This window comes from Acomys russatus, chromosome 11 (assembly GCF_903995435.1).
Source record: "Acomys russatus chromosome 11, mAcoRus1.1, whole genome shotgun sequence".
NCBI classification, from domain to species: domain Eukaryota; kingdom Metazoa; phylum Chordata; class Mammalia; order Rodentia; family Muridae; genus Acomys; species Acomys russatus.
Window position 1 is genome coordinate 32,159,702 of NC_067147.1, and position 14,430 is coordinate 32,174,131.

Sequence of the window (14,430 nt, forward strand, 5' to 3'; positions counted from 1 at the left end):
TACATGTAAGAACATACACACACACATTACAAATACACTGAAATAAACAAGGGACATCCTGTAAAAAGAACAAATTTCAGGACACTTCCTAGTTTTCTGGTATACTGACCTCTTGGTGACTTAAAGTTTGTGACTTCAGATACAGAATAAAATAGTTAAAGATCATTAGGGACACTTGTGATATAAACCACGGTGGTTCCATTAAGTTAAGTGGGATCTCCATGTTTGAGGGAAAAGAGCTAATTTAAGACTAAAAAGGCATTTTAAAACTCATGTACCTGGCACATCGGATGATGTACACCCAGCTGTTTCCCTTAGAAAGGCACTGTCCCAGCGCTACATCCCTAAGGCTTATTAGCCCTCAACTGCTCATAAACTGTTACTTTCCTACTTTATACCCTGGAGCAAATCCTGACAAAATGGAGTACAGACTGTAAAAGACTATGGGTACAAAGGGTCTCTGATGTCACAATGCATAATGTCCAATGAAGAGACTACCTAATCTAACAACATCAATTTTCGCATATTCTTGAGATACATTTATGGAACAATTTTTGTGGTTTACAAATGTCAAAATTATCTACTTTGACTGTTTTGGACATATTTTACTTTACAAAATGAAATACAACAGACTAACAAAACTAAAAATATATTTACTCTGTATGCAATAACTAATATTTTGAGTGTTTTTATAAAAACAATTTCTTTCAGGTACTCTGATTAACTTTTAAGTGACATAAAAAATTTTCAGCACTCTTCACTACCAGTATTTTGCACAATTTTAACACAGCCATTGAGTTTGGCATTTTAAGAAAAAAAGGAGTATTGACTAAGAATAGCTTATACACCTAGTGAAGTTTAGTTTGTCTCGGATTCTTTAAAGAAAATTATATCCAGGATTTTAGATATCCTAATTACCATCCCAACCAAATAAATAGGATATATGCATATGTGTGGATTCTAGATAAAGGGTAAAATATTTTGTATAAATGTTAAGACCCACTGATTGGACTGTTAAGAATCTGTTTTCCTGGGTTTAGATAAGAAAGACTTCAATAAAGCTAACTATATGTTGAGTTCCACTGATTAAAAATGCAGTTCTAAAAATTATGCCTTTGTGGCCAATGTTTAGACAAATAATGTAAAGCACAATACTGTTAACACTGTACTGTTCAGGTTGAGAAGTGAAATGCTTGTAGTCAAACTATCAAAATTCTGACCTTTCAAAATAGGTTTATAAAATCCTTTTCTTGAAAATTAGTACTTGCTTTTGAACTCCTAAAATGCCAATGTCAATTAAAAGTTCTTAAGTTATATCTTAAAAGTTATTCCTTTCAACTATCTTTCAATTATCTGAAAATTATTTTTTATCTTTTTTTACTTGCAATTATTTTTTCTTTCAACTATAGTGAACACAGAACCAGTTTCTATATAAACATCTAATGAACAGATTCAACATAAAACTAGGTATCTAATATAACTTCTATATAGAAAGTCTGAGTATGGTTTGTCAAATTTTCTGTACTAGTGAAAACCTTTTAGTCTCTTAATACTCAAAACCAACAACCTCCTGAGACTACAAAGTTAGCAGAGATGATCAGATTTAAGCACTGCCCGACTTCTTCGAAAGTGATGCACTCTCTTATCCTAGAAGACAAAAACAGTGCTTTTAAATAATTGAAAATTCCATAGTACCACTACTGACCTAAGATTACGAAACAATCATTATGTTGTTTTAAGCTTTAATAATATACATGAGGAAAAGGAGATCATTTAGTGGAACTCTGCAACAACAAACGCACCAACTGGTTAGGCTATTAAATGACGAAATTAAAAAAGGAATCCCAGTAAACTCAGGAATAGGCCAGAAGATTAGAAACCAAATCTCTACTAAATCCAAACATTCATATTCTCTTCCACTTCAACTCTGGATCAACTTCTATTTCTTCCTACTTGGCGATTCTCAACCTCAGTTTTATCCCCTCTCCCTCTCTGCAATGCTCAAATATATTAACCACGTAGTTCTTTTGTTCTCTATAGTCCAATAGCTTTGAGTTACATTCTGCTTTCAGATTTCTCTTTTACTGTGGGGTCAAGTTATTATTTTCACATCTGCCAACTCTCACAGACCTTTACATTACTTTTCCATTTCTCTGTGTGTATGCTTGTGTTCCCTATGTGTGCACACTGGAGTAGGTCTGAGGTGAACAACAACTGGAGTCTTTCGGATTGCTCTCTTTTTTTCTCTCTCTTTTTTATGCATGTGTGTGTTTGGAAAATGTATACTTAAATCATTTCTATAATTTTCTTTCCTTCCTTTAAGCTGTCATGTACCCTCTTGTTCCCTCTCAAATTCCTGTTCTCCCTGCCTTTTCAAATGAGAGGTTTTCTTTTCTTCTTTTTCTTTTTCATTCTACCCAGCTATCATGGGTATGAGTTGCTCAGAATCCTTCTTTGCCTTCTGAGGACTGAATTCTAGGTTAGACACTAAGCCCACCTGCCATTTATGTGATTCTGAGTTCAAATTCACACTTGCTTATAAGCACTTGTTTGTTTTTGAGACATGGTTTCTCTGTCTAGCCTTGGCTGTCCTGGACTCCATTTGTAGATCAGGATGGCCTTGAACTCACAGTGATCCACTGGCCTCTGCCTCCTGAATGCTGGGATTAAAGGTGTGTGCCATCAGTAAGCACTTTATTCACTGTGCCCAACCTCTCATAACCTGTTTACCTTCTGAAGTTTACTCCCCTGAAGACAAATTACTTTAAGATTCACACTGCATCAAACACACCACTGGGTAAAACTCAACTACCATAATGATTTACTTGGGGTTATAATAAACACTTTAATTAATCAGTATAAAACATGTATTATGCACCAAAGGAAAAATGATTCTTTAATGTTAACATGTACACACATGGTTTACTCAGCATACTGTTCCTACCTTGAAGTAGTCATCTTGAGTAACAAGAGAGTTTCTCAGTCTGTTCTCAGGGTTAAATAGACAAGAGACCACTGTCTGAATGCTTCGGTCCACAGACTTCTGAAACACAAAATTTAAAGACTACACCTTTTAGTCACCACTAATGGTGTTTTCAATGTATACTAAGCATATCCACTTACTTTTAAGATATTTTCATAATGTCAGACTATTACGTTTTTATATATTCCTTCTAAATTAATGTTTTAGTATCTTAGCAAGATTTAAAAAGCTGGTTTAAGCACTGAATTTATTAAGAGTATGGGATTTTCTTGAAGCATTCATTTTCCTATTACAGAAGAAATTAGGAGCTTTACTATTTCAAGAAAAAATATTCAGAATGAAATCTGTTAAGTGTAATTGTACAGCAAGTTATTTTATTTGTTACATACACATGTTTAAATTGTTATATATATTATAAATGTGTGTATGTATTTATATTTGTGAAGTTGATTTTTTGAAATAACATCTTATGGTAACCCTAAGCTTGCCTCAAAATTGCTATGTATTCAAGTTGTATATTACTGTACTCTGCATTTTTATTAAAAAAAAAAAGATTTATAAAAAAATAAATAAAATTTATTATGTATACAGTATTCTGCCAGCATGTATGCCTGCATGCCAGAAAAGGGCACCAGATCTCATTATAAATGGTTATGAGTCATCATGTGATTGCTGAGAATTGAACTTAGGACCTATGAAGAGCAACCAGTGCTCTTAACCTCTGATCCCTACCTATCTCTAGACCTGTTTTTAAAAATTTAAGACTGTGGATTGGCCAGGCAGTGGTAGCACACGCCTTTAATCCCAGCACTGAGGAAGTAGAGGCAGGTGGATCTCTGTTGAGTTCAAGGCCAGCCTGGTCTGTAAGGCATGTCTACGACAACGAAGCTACATAGAGAAACCTGTCTCAAAAAATCAAAACCAAACAAACAAACAAACAAAAAACCACAAACAAACAAAAACAAAAGGTTATGGATCAAATCAGGCAATTTGTTCCACTATTGTTCAATAGTTTTTTCTAATAATGAGTATAGATGAAGGATCTGTTCAATGAAACCTTTCATTAAATACACATTTCCAACATATCAAATGCTTTAGTCATTTGCCAACATAAGTTAGAAATTGCGAGCGAGAATACAATTAAAGAAATGACTTGTTAGTTCAGTATCAAATAATCACTATTTTAAAAGTTAGTATCATACGTATCACAGAGTACCACAAATGATATGTATTACTATTTAGCTAAATACAAAATTCAAATTATTAAAAAACAAGCCAAATATAATTCATATAAATTATAGAAACCTGGCGATTGAATTCTGCCAAGTCATACTAACCAACAATAACTAAAATATGATTGAAGAAGAAATGTAATTAGAACAGCAGATAGAGCAAGGTAATCATAAACTCTCAAAGTGTCTAAGATTCCATTGTTTTGTACATTAATTGCAGAGTTAAATTCCCTAAGTTCTGTAGGTTGTAACTAATTTTTAAATCGGGGCAAATAAATTTACTCCTCAAGGAACTACTATTAATAAATATAAATATATAAAAATCAATAAACAAAATTAGATGTTTGCCTTTTGTGGGCCATTTCCAGAGGCAGGAGCAGTATCATGAACTGAGCATTCATTTGGCAAAACTTCAGTTCCTGGATCAACTTCGCTGCAGTGGTAGTTAACAGTTGTATAAGCCTATATTAAAATGATGAAAAAGTATGATTAACGAGTAACACCTATATTCTAAGTCATCTTTTCTTCAAAATGCTGTTATTTCATAAACTGCTTTAAATTAAATGGTTAAAATTTTAAGTCTTATTTTAGAATGTTTTCTGTCAATACTATCAGAATCAGTAGGATTCTAAGAAAAGTGACTATAATATGACATAATGAAGTATGTGAGAATCTCTCGGTATATTTTTAAAAATATCTAATCTTTATGAAAGTTAACAAGAGCACAGGTATTTTACAGTTAGCACCATCTTTTTAAAATTCCTTTTACTAAGTAATATTAATGGTAAAATCCTTCTCTCCTATACATTTTCTCTAGGTAGCCAAGTCAGAGGCAGATTTTTACCAAGAACAAATGGCTAATTCTGAATCTAATATAATACTAGCTTTCTTTGATTATGGATCATGCCAACAAGTAATCAAAAACATATTATCTACAAAGCAGCTATTTGTGACTGGGCATAAAAAAATAATGTGAAAAACAAAAAGCAGTTTCTTACTCATGAGTATACAACTGAGATAATAATAAAATATATAATATAAAAGGCAATTAAAATATAGACATACACAGTATGGCAAAAGAAATGTATTAGAAAACACTGTAAGACTAAGAAGAATATGCTCAGCTAATTCTTTTACCGGAGGTATAACATAACTCCTCTGCTCTCCAGCAGGCCACTGCGGTGGCATCTTAAGAAAAGGAAACAAACATTGTTTAAACACGTATTTTTACAAAAGAGGCGATAAGACAATGTTAAGATATGTATTGTGTCGACTCAATTTATCATAAAACAGAACTTCTGACATTTGTTCTTAGTTTCTTCTATATAGAAGCTCTCATTTCTCAGAAGCTGGCATTTAGGAAAAATTAAAAAGACAGAGGCTCTTGGAAATTATTACTATAGCTAGAGTCATAAATATGGTGACACTTATAGGAAGAAATTCATGGAATTACTATTACATAGCATCCAGCAAAATTAAACACTACCAAACAGACTCTGGTGCTCTAAGTATTGAGTATTATTTTTACTTCAACCTATCCTATAAAAATTTACAATAATCAGCCTGGATTTTTTTCAGTTATTTGACAGAATTGAAAGAATGCATATTGATGTAAGAACAGAATATACTGAATCTTTGTGAAAAGTGTGAACAAAATTTTTTCTTGTCAGAATACTTATCTCTAAATAATATTGATGACTGAATTATAGACTAATTCTACTTTCCTTTAATTTTAGGCAGTTTAAATAATACACTCTGGCAATTTTATATAAAGACAGACCACAGTAATATCACTCAAGTTATTTTCCATTCTCTTAACCGATCTGGTAACACAATCCTTCCCGTTAGGGCTCAAGGAACCCTGAGGAAGAAAAGGCAGCTAGAATCTAAGAATCAGAGGGGATGGGAGACACCAAGAAAACAAGAGCCTTCTAAATCAACTCAACAAAGCTCATATGAACTCACAGGAACGAAGGCAACATGCACAGGGCCTGCACAGGTCTGCTGCATATATATTATGGTTTTATATGATTCTTGAGTGTGTCAATGAGTGATTCTCTAATTTTGTGCCTTTTCCTAGGCTCTTTTCATTATCTATTTTGGTCAATTCTGATGTGTTAGTTCTTGTTATTATCTTATTATACTTTACTATTTCATTTATATGGTGGTTTGAATAAGAATGACCCCCTTAGGCTCATATACTTGAATGTTACTAGGGAATGGCATTATTTAAAAGGATTTGAATGTATGGCCTTGTTGGAGGAAGTGTGTGCACTTTGGGGTTTTCAAAAGCCTAAGCCTAAGCCAGGGCCAGTATCTCTTCCTGCTGCCTATGGATCCAGATGTAAAACTCTAAGCTACTTTTCAAGCACCATGTCTGTCTGTGTGCTGCCATGCTGATAATGGACTAAACTTCTGAAACTGTAAACAAGCCCTAATTAAATGCTTTCTTTTTATGAAAATTGCTGTATTCATGGTGTCTCTTTGCAGCAATAGAATACTAAGAACTCTAGAAGCCTGTTTATTAGCAGTGGATCTGAATGAGATGGAAGGTGAGTGGTGGAGGTAAAGAGTATACAGGAAAGGAAAACCATAATTAGTAATATATTATATGTGAGAAAAAAATCTATTTTCAATAAGAAAAAAAAAAAGAAAATCAATACCTGATAATTATAAACAGGCAGCTGATACCCAGTGATGACTTGAACCGGTGAACTTGGATAAGGAGGGTATGTCTGAGAATAAAGTTCACAAAAAAGGAAAAAAAAGTATTAATAAAACACATTTAAGAAAATGAGAAATAGTATTATTCACAATACAACAAAAATATAATTTTCTCTTTTCTATATGTAACAATACAGGAGTCTAAATAAATTTCTGGCTTTATGAAAAAATATTCCTTGTCTAATAATAAATATTGGACAGGAAGAAAAGACAATGTAAATTACTACTTTTCCAAGCCAATATCTATCTTAGTAGGTCTGTGTACACTGACTATAAGTATAGTAATAGAGTTAAATTAATAAATCTTCTGTTTCTTTATAAAATCATCTTTGCAGGCTGGAGAGCTGGCTCAGAGGTTATGAGCACTGTCTGCTCTCCCAGAGGCACTGAGTTCAATTCCCAGCAAGCATATGGTGGCCCACAACCATCTATAATGTGATCTCATGCCTTCTTCTGCCAGGCAGGTACACATGCAGACAGAGCACTGTATACTTAAATAAATCTTTGAAAAACTATATAAAAAAGCACATTCATACAGTATGTATTCACAGCAATAACAACACAGATAATCTCTAATATCCTAAAATGTTTATGATTTTTTTCTGTATTTCATTTCTAAAAGTTAAGGGAATTATGATGTGAAACTGGAAAAAGGATAAATCAACATTGTCTATACATGTATTTATTGACTGAAAACAAGTAGTAGCACAAGATGAATATCTTGTATCAGTAATTACCGTAAATGTTAGGAGTAAGTAGAAATGTTCTTCTAAGTCATATTTAGAGCAAGAAAAAGAAGATACGGTCGGTCTATCTTCCATTCACATAAAAATATACAGGATTTTACTATTATATTTTTCTTTCACACAAAATGTCTCTCAAATTGAAAAAGAAAAATGTACCAAGGAGAAATGTTATTTAGCATCAATACTTAAATGAAAATTTAAGTATTAACATAGCTTAGAAAAATTAGAGGCAAAGAACTTATGATTTATAGATAAAACCTACCAATTATAGAACTAAAATAAACCAAAGTGTCAACAACAATGAGGAAACATTTTGAAAGCACTGCAATTAAAACATAGACAAACTGATAAGTCTTTGGGAAGAATCAAGTAAGAAAACATACAAAGGTGTTTCTGAACATTTAAAGAGCTTTTTCAAATTTAGAGACCTTTTTCCAACCAGAAAAGAAAAAAGGAATAGTAAAAGTCTTGTGTATATATTTTTCTGTGTCTGAAATATTGATCTGTGTGAAAAAAAGGAATATATTTAATGTATATATCAAGGTCCTAGAATAAAGGCTTACAAACTACAGAGGCAGATTTCAGCTTAAAATAAGGAAAAAGCAACTAAGAATGAAAGAGTAGAAACAAACTCCTTATATTTAAAGTATTCCAATAAGAAATTGAGTGTATTATCACTTAACATCCAACTGTGCATATACCTTCAGAGCTTAAGAAGACTATTAACAAATACAAGAACACAAAGGTCGGCAGCTTTTACCTGGACATACTGAGTTATAGGATTCATCATGGTTGGAGGCTGCATGTATGTCTCAGCATTTGGACTACTCCAAACACTCTGAAACTGTGGTGGAGGAGGAGGATTAAAAATCAAAGGACGTGGCTGCACATGATAAGTACCTTAAAAAATAAAAAAAAGCAAAAATTACATGGAGTTCTCTGAAAACAGGAACAGTTTCATCAAGAAAAAATTCTTTACTCACATAAATTTTGTTTCCTGATTGCAGGGCCCAGTTTCAGCTTTTTACCATGGAAATTTATCTGTGACTAAAAACAATAACAAATAATTTAATCTTTCATTTCCAAGACGTGGGCAAACACTTCCGTGCTCAGCCTTACTACTCAGTGTCACTATGCACCAAGTTGAACTTAGTAAAGCCATTCAATCACATTTCTAACCCTGTCTCTAGCTGATAGAGCCATAGGCCTCTAAGAAAGCAGGTTCTGAAAAGTTTCATAAAGATTATATTCTGAGCCCAGTACTCAGGGGGAGCAGAGGCAGGCAGATCATTGTGAGTTCGAGGCCAGCCTGGTCTACAAAGTGAGTCCAGGACAGCCAAGACTACACAGAGAAACCCTGTCTCAAAGATTACATTCTGATTTTAAACAGAAAGGAAGCCTATTTTTCTCTGTGTTTTATATAAGAGTGACTATCCAGGACTTACTCAACACTAAAGCTAAAGAAGAGTTTTCCCAAAAACTATTACTTACTTCTACTATCTTCTGCACATCCACGTCATTATAAAATGAGACAAATCCATAGCTAGAAAGGCAGATAAAATAGGAAATCAAAATTACATAGCACCATCACTTAGACCTTCTAGCATTCTATGAAACAGAAGTGGTGATAATTAAAGGTCAATATGCTGTGATAAATATGTGAAACATAGGAAACAGATCCTCTCTAATATCACTGATGTTTTCTTAGTCTAGTATGTCAGAATGTGTTAATAGTAACATTCATTAACCAAAATTTATTATCTAAGGAAAGACAGCTAAAATTTAAGATGCTGTGAAATGTGCCAAAAAATAATTATTTGATAATACATTTGTGTGAAATAAATATAGAAAATATTGAAATATAGGAAACTGACTAAATAAAAGAACTGACTAAAAAAACTCTATCCATAAAGCAAATTATCAAAAGCAACTGTTTCATTAATGTTAAATGCCCATGTTAACTCTTGTTTGGTTATCTGGGCATTTCTCTGGTCATGCTTAGTTCTATAAACAATAGCCTGTTATTAAGCACGATTACATACCCCTTCGACACACCAGTTCGATCAGTGATTATCTTCACTTCTTTTACTGAGCCATATCTGGCAAAGAAACTCCTGATTTCGGTTTCATCCATCTATGAAAAGAATTGAACTTCAAGAATGAAAATTAAACATTCAAAACTTCTCATTGTAAAAAGAGCTTTGATTGTGTGCAAGCCAATCTCTAATATGCCCAAAGAATTCCACTTTGTTGAGTGTATTTTTAGTCTCTATGGGCTAAAACCAAACCTGCATAAAACTTAAAACAACAGAAAACCCTTTTAGGTCTACACATCAACTCCCATCATCTACAACATTTTAAACAATTAACTTAAGTTTACTGAGATTAGCTCTCCACTATGTTGCCCAGGCTCCTCTTGAACTCCTGGGCTCAAGCACTCCTCCCGCTTCTTCCCACCTCAGCACTACTTGGCTTCTTCACAATGTATTTTAAAGTATGAATGAAATATGAATACAATACCCTAACATCAATTCCACCAACAAAAACAGTGTTTGGCATGATTTTGCCTTCTGGCAAAACGTATCCTTGACTGGTGGCTGCGGAAGAAGACTGGGTGCTGGCCTCCCTGGAGACAGCTGAATTTGAAGCCTCAGAAGTTGTGGCAGACTGTAATTTGGAAAATAGACAATTTAAATATGTATTTAAATATAAACACATATACACATGACAAATTATATAAAATATCTTTTATATTAACACAAACTAATGTTACTCTAAATTAGCTAGCAACACAGCTTAGTTTAGCTTCAGCATTTAAAGTAACTAGCAGAGAACTGGCATGGAAATAAGTAAAATTTCTGAAATATGATGCTTTTTCACTGTCATCTTTTAAAAAACAAGTGTGGTGGTTTGAATAAGAATGGCACCCACAGGGTTCACAGACTTCAATGCTTGGTCATTATTTTAAAGGATTAGGGAATGTGGTCTTGTTGGAAGAAGTGTATCACTGGAGGTGGGTCTCAGAAGCCCAAGCCAGGCCCAAAGGCTCTCTCTCTCTCTTCCTGCTGCCTATGGATCCGTATGTACAAACTCAGCTTTCTCTCCAGTACCATGTCTACTTATATGCTGCCATGCCTCCTGACATCCTGATAATGAACTAAACCTCTCAATCTGTGAGCAAGATCCAATTACATGCTTTCTTGGGTCATGGTGTCTTTTTGCAGCAACAGACTGACTAGACAACACATTTTTAAAAATTTTATTTGGTAAGTATTTTGACTGCTTATATGTATGTGCATCACATACTTATGCATATACTTGGTATTTTGTGATTCTCCTTGAGAACTACCTTACTTCTTTGAACAATTAAGTTCCTTTTCTGATATTTCATGACAATAACAAGGAGTAAAAAGATTATTTTTAAATTTTTCTTCTTTTAATGTCTTACAATTTCATTTTTTTCTAAATGAGGCTTCTATATATAGACTACTTACAAACGGAATAGATTTGCTTTCCTAATAGACAATCTACCTGTCATTTCTCAAAAAATTTTCATTCAAAAAGAAACTCAAAGGCCAGGTGTAGTGCCACACACCTTTAATCCCAGGAGCTAAAAGGCAGAGGCGGGTGTATCTCTCTAAGTTCAAGGCCATCCTGGTCTACAAATCAAGTCTAGGACAGCCAGAGATACATAGAAAAACCCTGTCTCAAAAAAAAAAAAAATAAAATAAAATAAAAATAAAAAAAATAAATAAAAAACTCAAAACAGTAATTCTGTAATTTTTAGAGGAATCTCTCAAGTTCTCCTTTTATGGATGAACTGTTTGATAAATATTATTATTTCTGGTGTATGTACAATATGTGGATATATTTTTCAACTTAGAAGTATAGTAGTACTTCACCAGTTAACCAGAGTATAAGAAATTATATATGCACTGATTCTCAGTACTACAGGGGCACTCAATATCTAGAAACATTTCTGGGTGTCCCCAGTAAGGTTAACTTTTGGCATCTGGTAGACAGCCAGCCAGAGACAGTTTTCAAATATCCCATAATGACAACACCAGCCTCCTACAACAAAGGATTACTAGAACCAAAACCTGTATAGGGATATGCTGAAAAATCCTGGTATGGTAGCACTAGAACTGAAGAGGAAAATAATTGTTGGGGAAGAACTTGCTTTTCACTGATCGCTGTGAGTTCGAGGCCAGCCTGGTCTACAAAGCAAGTCCAGGACAGCCAAGGGTACACAGAGACCTTGTCTCGAAAAAGAAAACAAAAAGACACCCTCAATTGTCTTATAATTATTTCTTTATACAAAAGTAAAATGGATGTTTGAGAACAATTTAATAAAAAGGAAAATAAACCACTAAATATTATAGGATGATAGATTTGTGCTTAATTAGGGTAAATATAAAATTGGTCCCACCTTAATAGTGCAGTATTTATTAAGGAAGGCACACCATATTCTGGTCCTTATCCAGTAGGTGGCACTCAAAACTAACAAAGCAAAGTACTCTACTTCAACAAGACCTGAACCAACCACAGGCATAGTTTGCTTTATATAGTGTTATTTAAAACTGCCATAGATGCTTTGACTATATTTTAAATATGACCAAACCTACTCTACAACCAAATCCTTGTAAGTAAAAGTTTGATGTTCAAGGAAATATAATTTTAAAATTTAGAGACAGTGTCTATTTACTATATAGCGCTGGCTGGCCTGAAGCTTGCTCTGTAGACCAGGCTGGCCTCTAACCCACAGAGACCCATCTGCCTCTACCTCCTGAGTACGATTATTTATTTTTAAAAGCAGTGTCTTATGTTGCCAAGTTTGGCCTGGAAGTTCTGAAGGGCTCATGTGATTTTTTTGCCTTGGTATCTGGCCCTCACTGCCTCCAATAGTTGAGATTTTACACACACACACACACTCCCCCCCCCCTCAAGTCTGGTGGAAAAGTGAAATCTTACCCATCAATAGAATATAATAATGTAAGACAGAATTTACTGATTATATCTTCAAAAGAGCTCTGGGTTTTGCGATGAGAAACAGTAGAATACTAACAATGAACTTGGAGGCTATCATACACAAACTCTTATATACAGTAGCAAATTCCATTATATTGAATATCTACATATCAAATATAGCTAGAAGCTGAGAATACTGTTATTAACGATCCCAGGATAACATCTTTGAAATTTAATTAAATCACTATGCAAGCAAATATTCATGTATGTTACAAATACTGGCCAAGATAAAGTTTGCAGTCATCAAATTTCTAATTCCAATTTAGCAGTGAGAAAACTGTCTACACAATATCCTAATACAGTGATTTTAATTGATAAACTACTTATTTCGCAATTATTCCAAATATTTACACAAAAAGTTCCAACTTCATTTTAACATTTGTCATAAATTGTAAATTGTCTTCTTTTAGCTTTAAAAGGAAAAAAAAAAAAAAAAAACACGAGTATGCAACGTATAGCAGGCTTGTGACTTAATGGCTATCAAAGTCTTTACTACTGTTTTTGAGAGAGTCGCACTCTCATAGCCCAAGCGAGGCTGGAACTGAGAGCCTCTTCTGCACTGGGATTACAGCAGAGCTGTCCCCGCCCACCGCCTCCCCCATTCTCCCCTCCAGTCACCTGCCGCCTGCTCCTCCCCCAGACCACACACAGGCGACGCAAAGCCGCCCCCGCCCCCACACCCGCCCAGGCGCAACTCCTCACAGGGACCCGCCAAATGGCGGCTGGGAAGGTCCCGCGCCTTTGGCCTGCTGTTAGCAGCCAACCCACAACTCCACAGGCCTCTTGGCGCCACTTGGCGGAGGAGGCCGCGCCAGCCCCTAACCCCGGCGCGCGACAGAGGGGCGGGGCTGGGGAAAGGGGGGGGGGATGGGCCGCGGCGCGCCTCTCCCGAGGCCTGCTCCGGCGGGCGCCTCAGGCCAAGGGCGGGAAGGCCACGTCGCGCGACGCCCAGGTCGTGCACGTGGCCCACCCTGGAGCAGGCCGAGGTCCCCAGGACGCGGGCGGCTCGTAGCCACGGGCCTCACGTCACCTCCCTGAGCTTGTAGGCCGCAAAGCCAGCAAGGCCTCGACTCCCAGCCTCCAGGGCCGTACCCCGGGGGCCGTCAGGCGGGGACCCCGAACCAGAAATATGGCCGAACTCCTCTTTGCCCTCTACCCACCCCCGCCCCCCGCCCTTGGTGCTACCCCGAAAAGGCCGAATTTCACCCTCCGTCTGAGGAGTTGCGGCCTCCAGCCGGTCTTGCACCGCCACCCGCCACCCGGGCCTGTCCTCGACTCACCATGATGGCGGCCGGAGTTCGGGTGGAAGGAAAAAAACAACAACAACAACAAAAAAAACTCGAGGTGGAGCAGAAGCCGGCGCGGCGGGCTGCTGCTCCGGGTGGCTGTGGAGTGGCTGAGGCGGCTGCCTGGCCTCCCAACGGGCGGGCGGGAAGAGCCGAGGCGGCGGTGGAAGCAGAGCCGGAGGCCACAGAGACACCGGGAGCTGTGAAGTGAGCGAGGCGGGGGTCGCCGAATCACTGAGGCGTGGCCGGCGTGCCCACGGGGGGTGACTGTGCGTGGCCGGCCTCGTGGTGGGTCTCAGCCAATGGGTGGCAGCGCTCGGCCCTCGCAGGAGGGGGGAGCCGGAGGGGGGGGGGACCCACGTCGCCCACCCGGGTGCGTAAGGGGTGCGCACGGGGCATGCGCGACGTACGGCGCCCAGCGCCGTGTTAGG

The 14,430-nt window shown here is 36.6% G+C and overlaps 1 protein-coding gene across 1 annotated transcript; it reads right to left on the minus strand.

Moving 5' to 3' along the window:
• Positions 1–1,547: 1,547 nt before the first annotated feature.
• Positions 1,548–13,315, minus strand: Dazl (deleted in azoospermia like). The gene is made up of 11 exons (XM_051152687.1): positions 13,283–13,315; positions 10,206–10,352; positions 9,728–9,819; positions 9,177–9,228; positions 8,669–8,732; positions 8,446–8,585; positions 6,879–6,950; positions 5,353–5,403; positions 4,564–4,677; positions 2,945–3,043; positions 1,548–1,647 (listed from the first exon to the last, which is right to left on the minus strand). The coding sequence occupies exons 1-11, from the start codon at positions 13,313–13,315 to the stop codon at positions 1,585–1,587; spliced, it is 927 nt and encodes a 308-aa protein (XP_051008644.1). The 3' UTR covers positions 1,548–1,584.
• Positions 13,316–14,430: the final 1,115 nt, after the last annotated feature.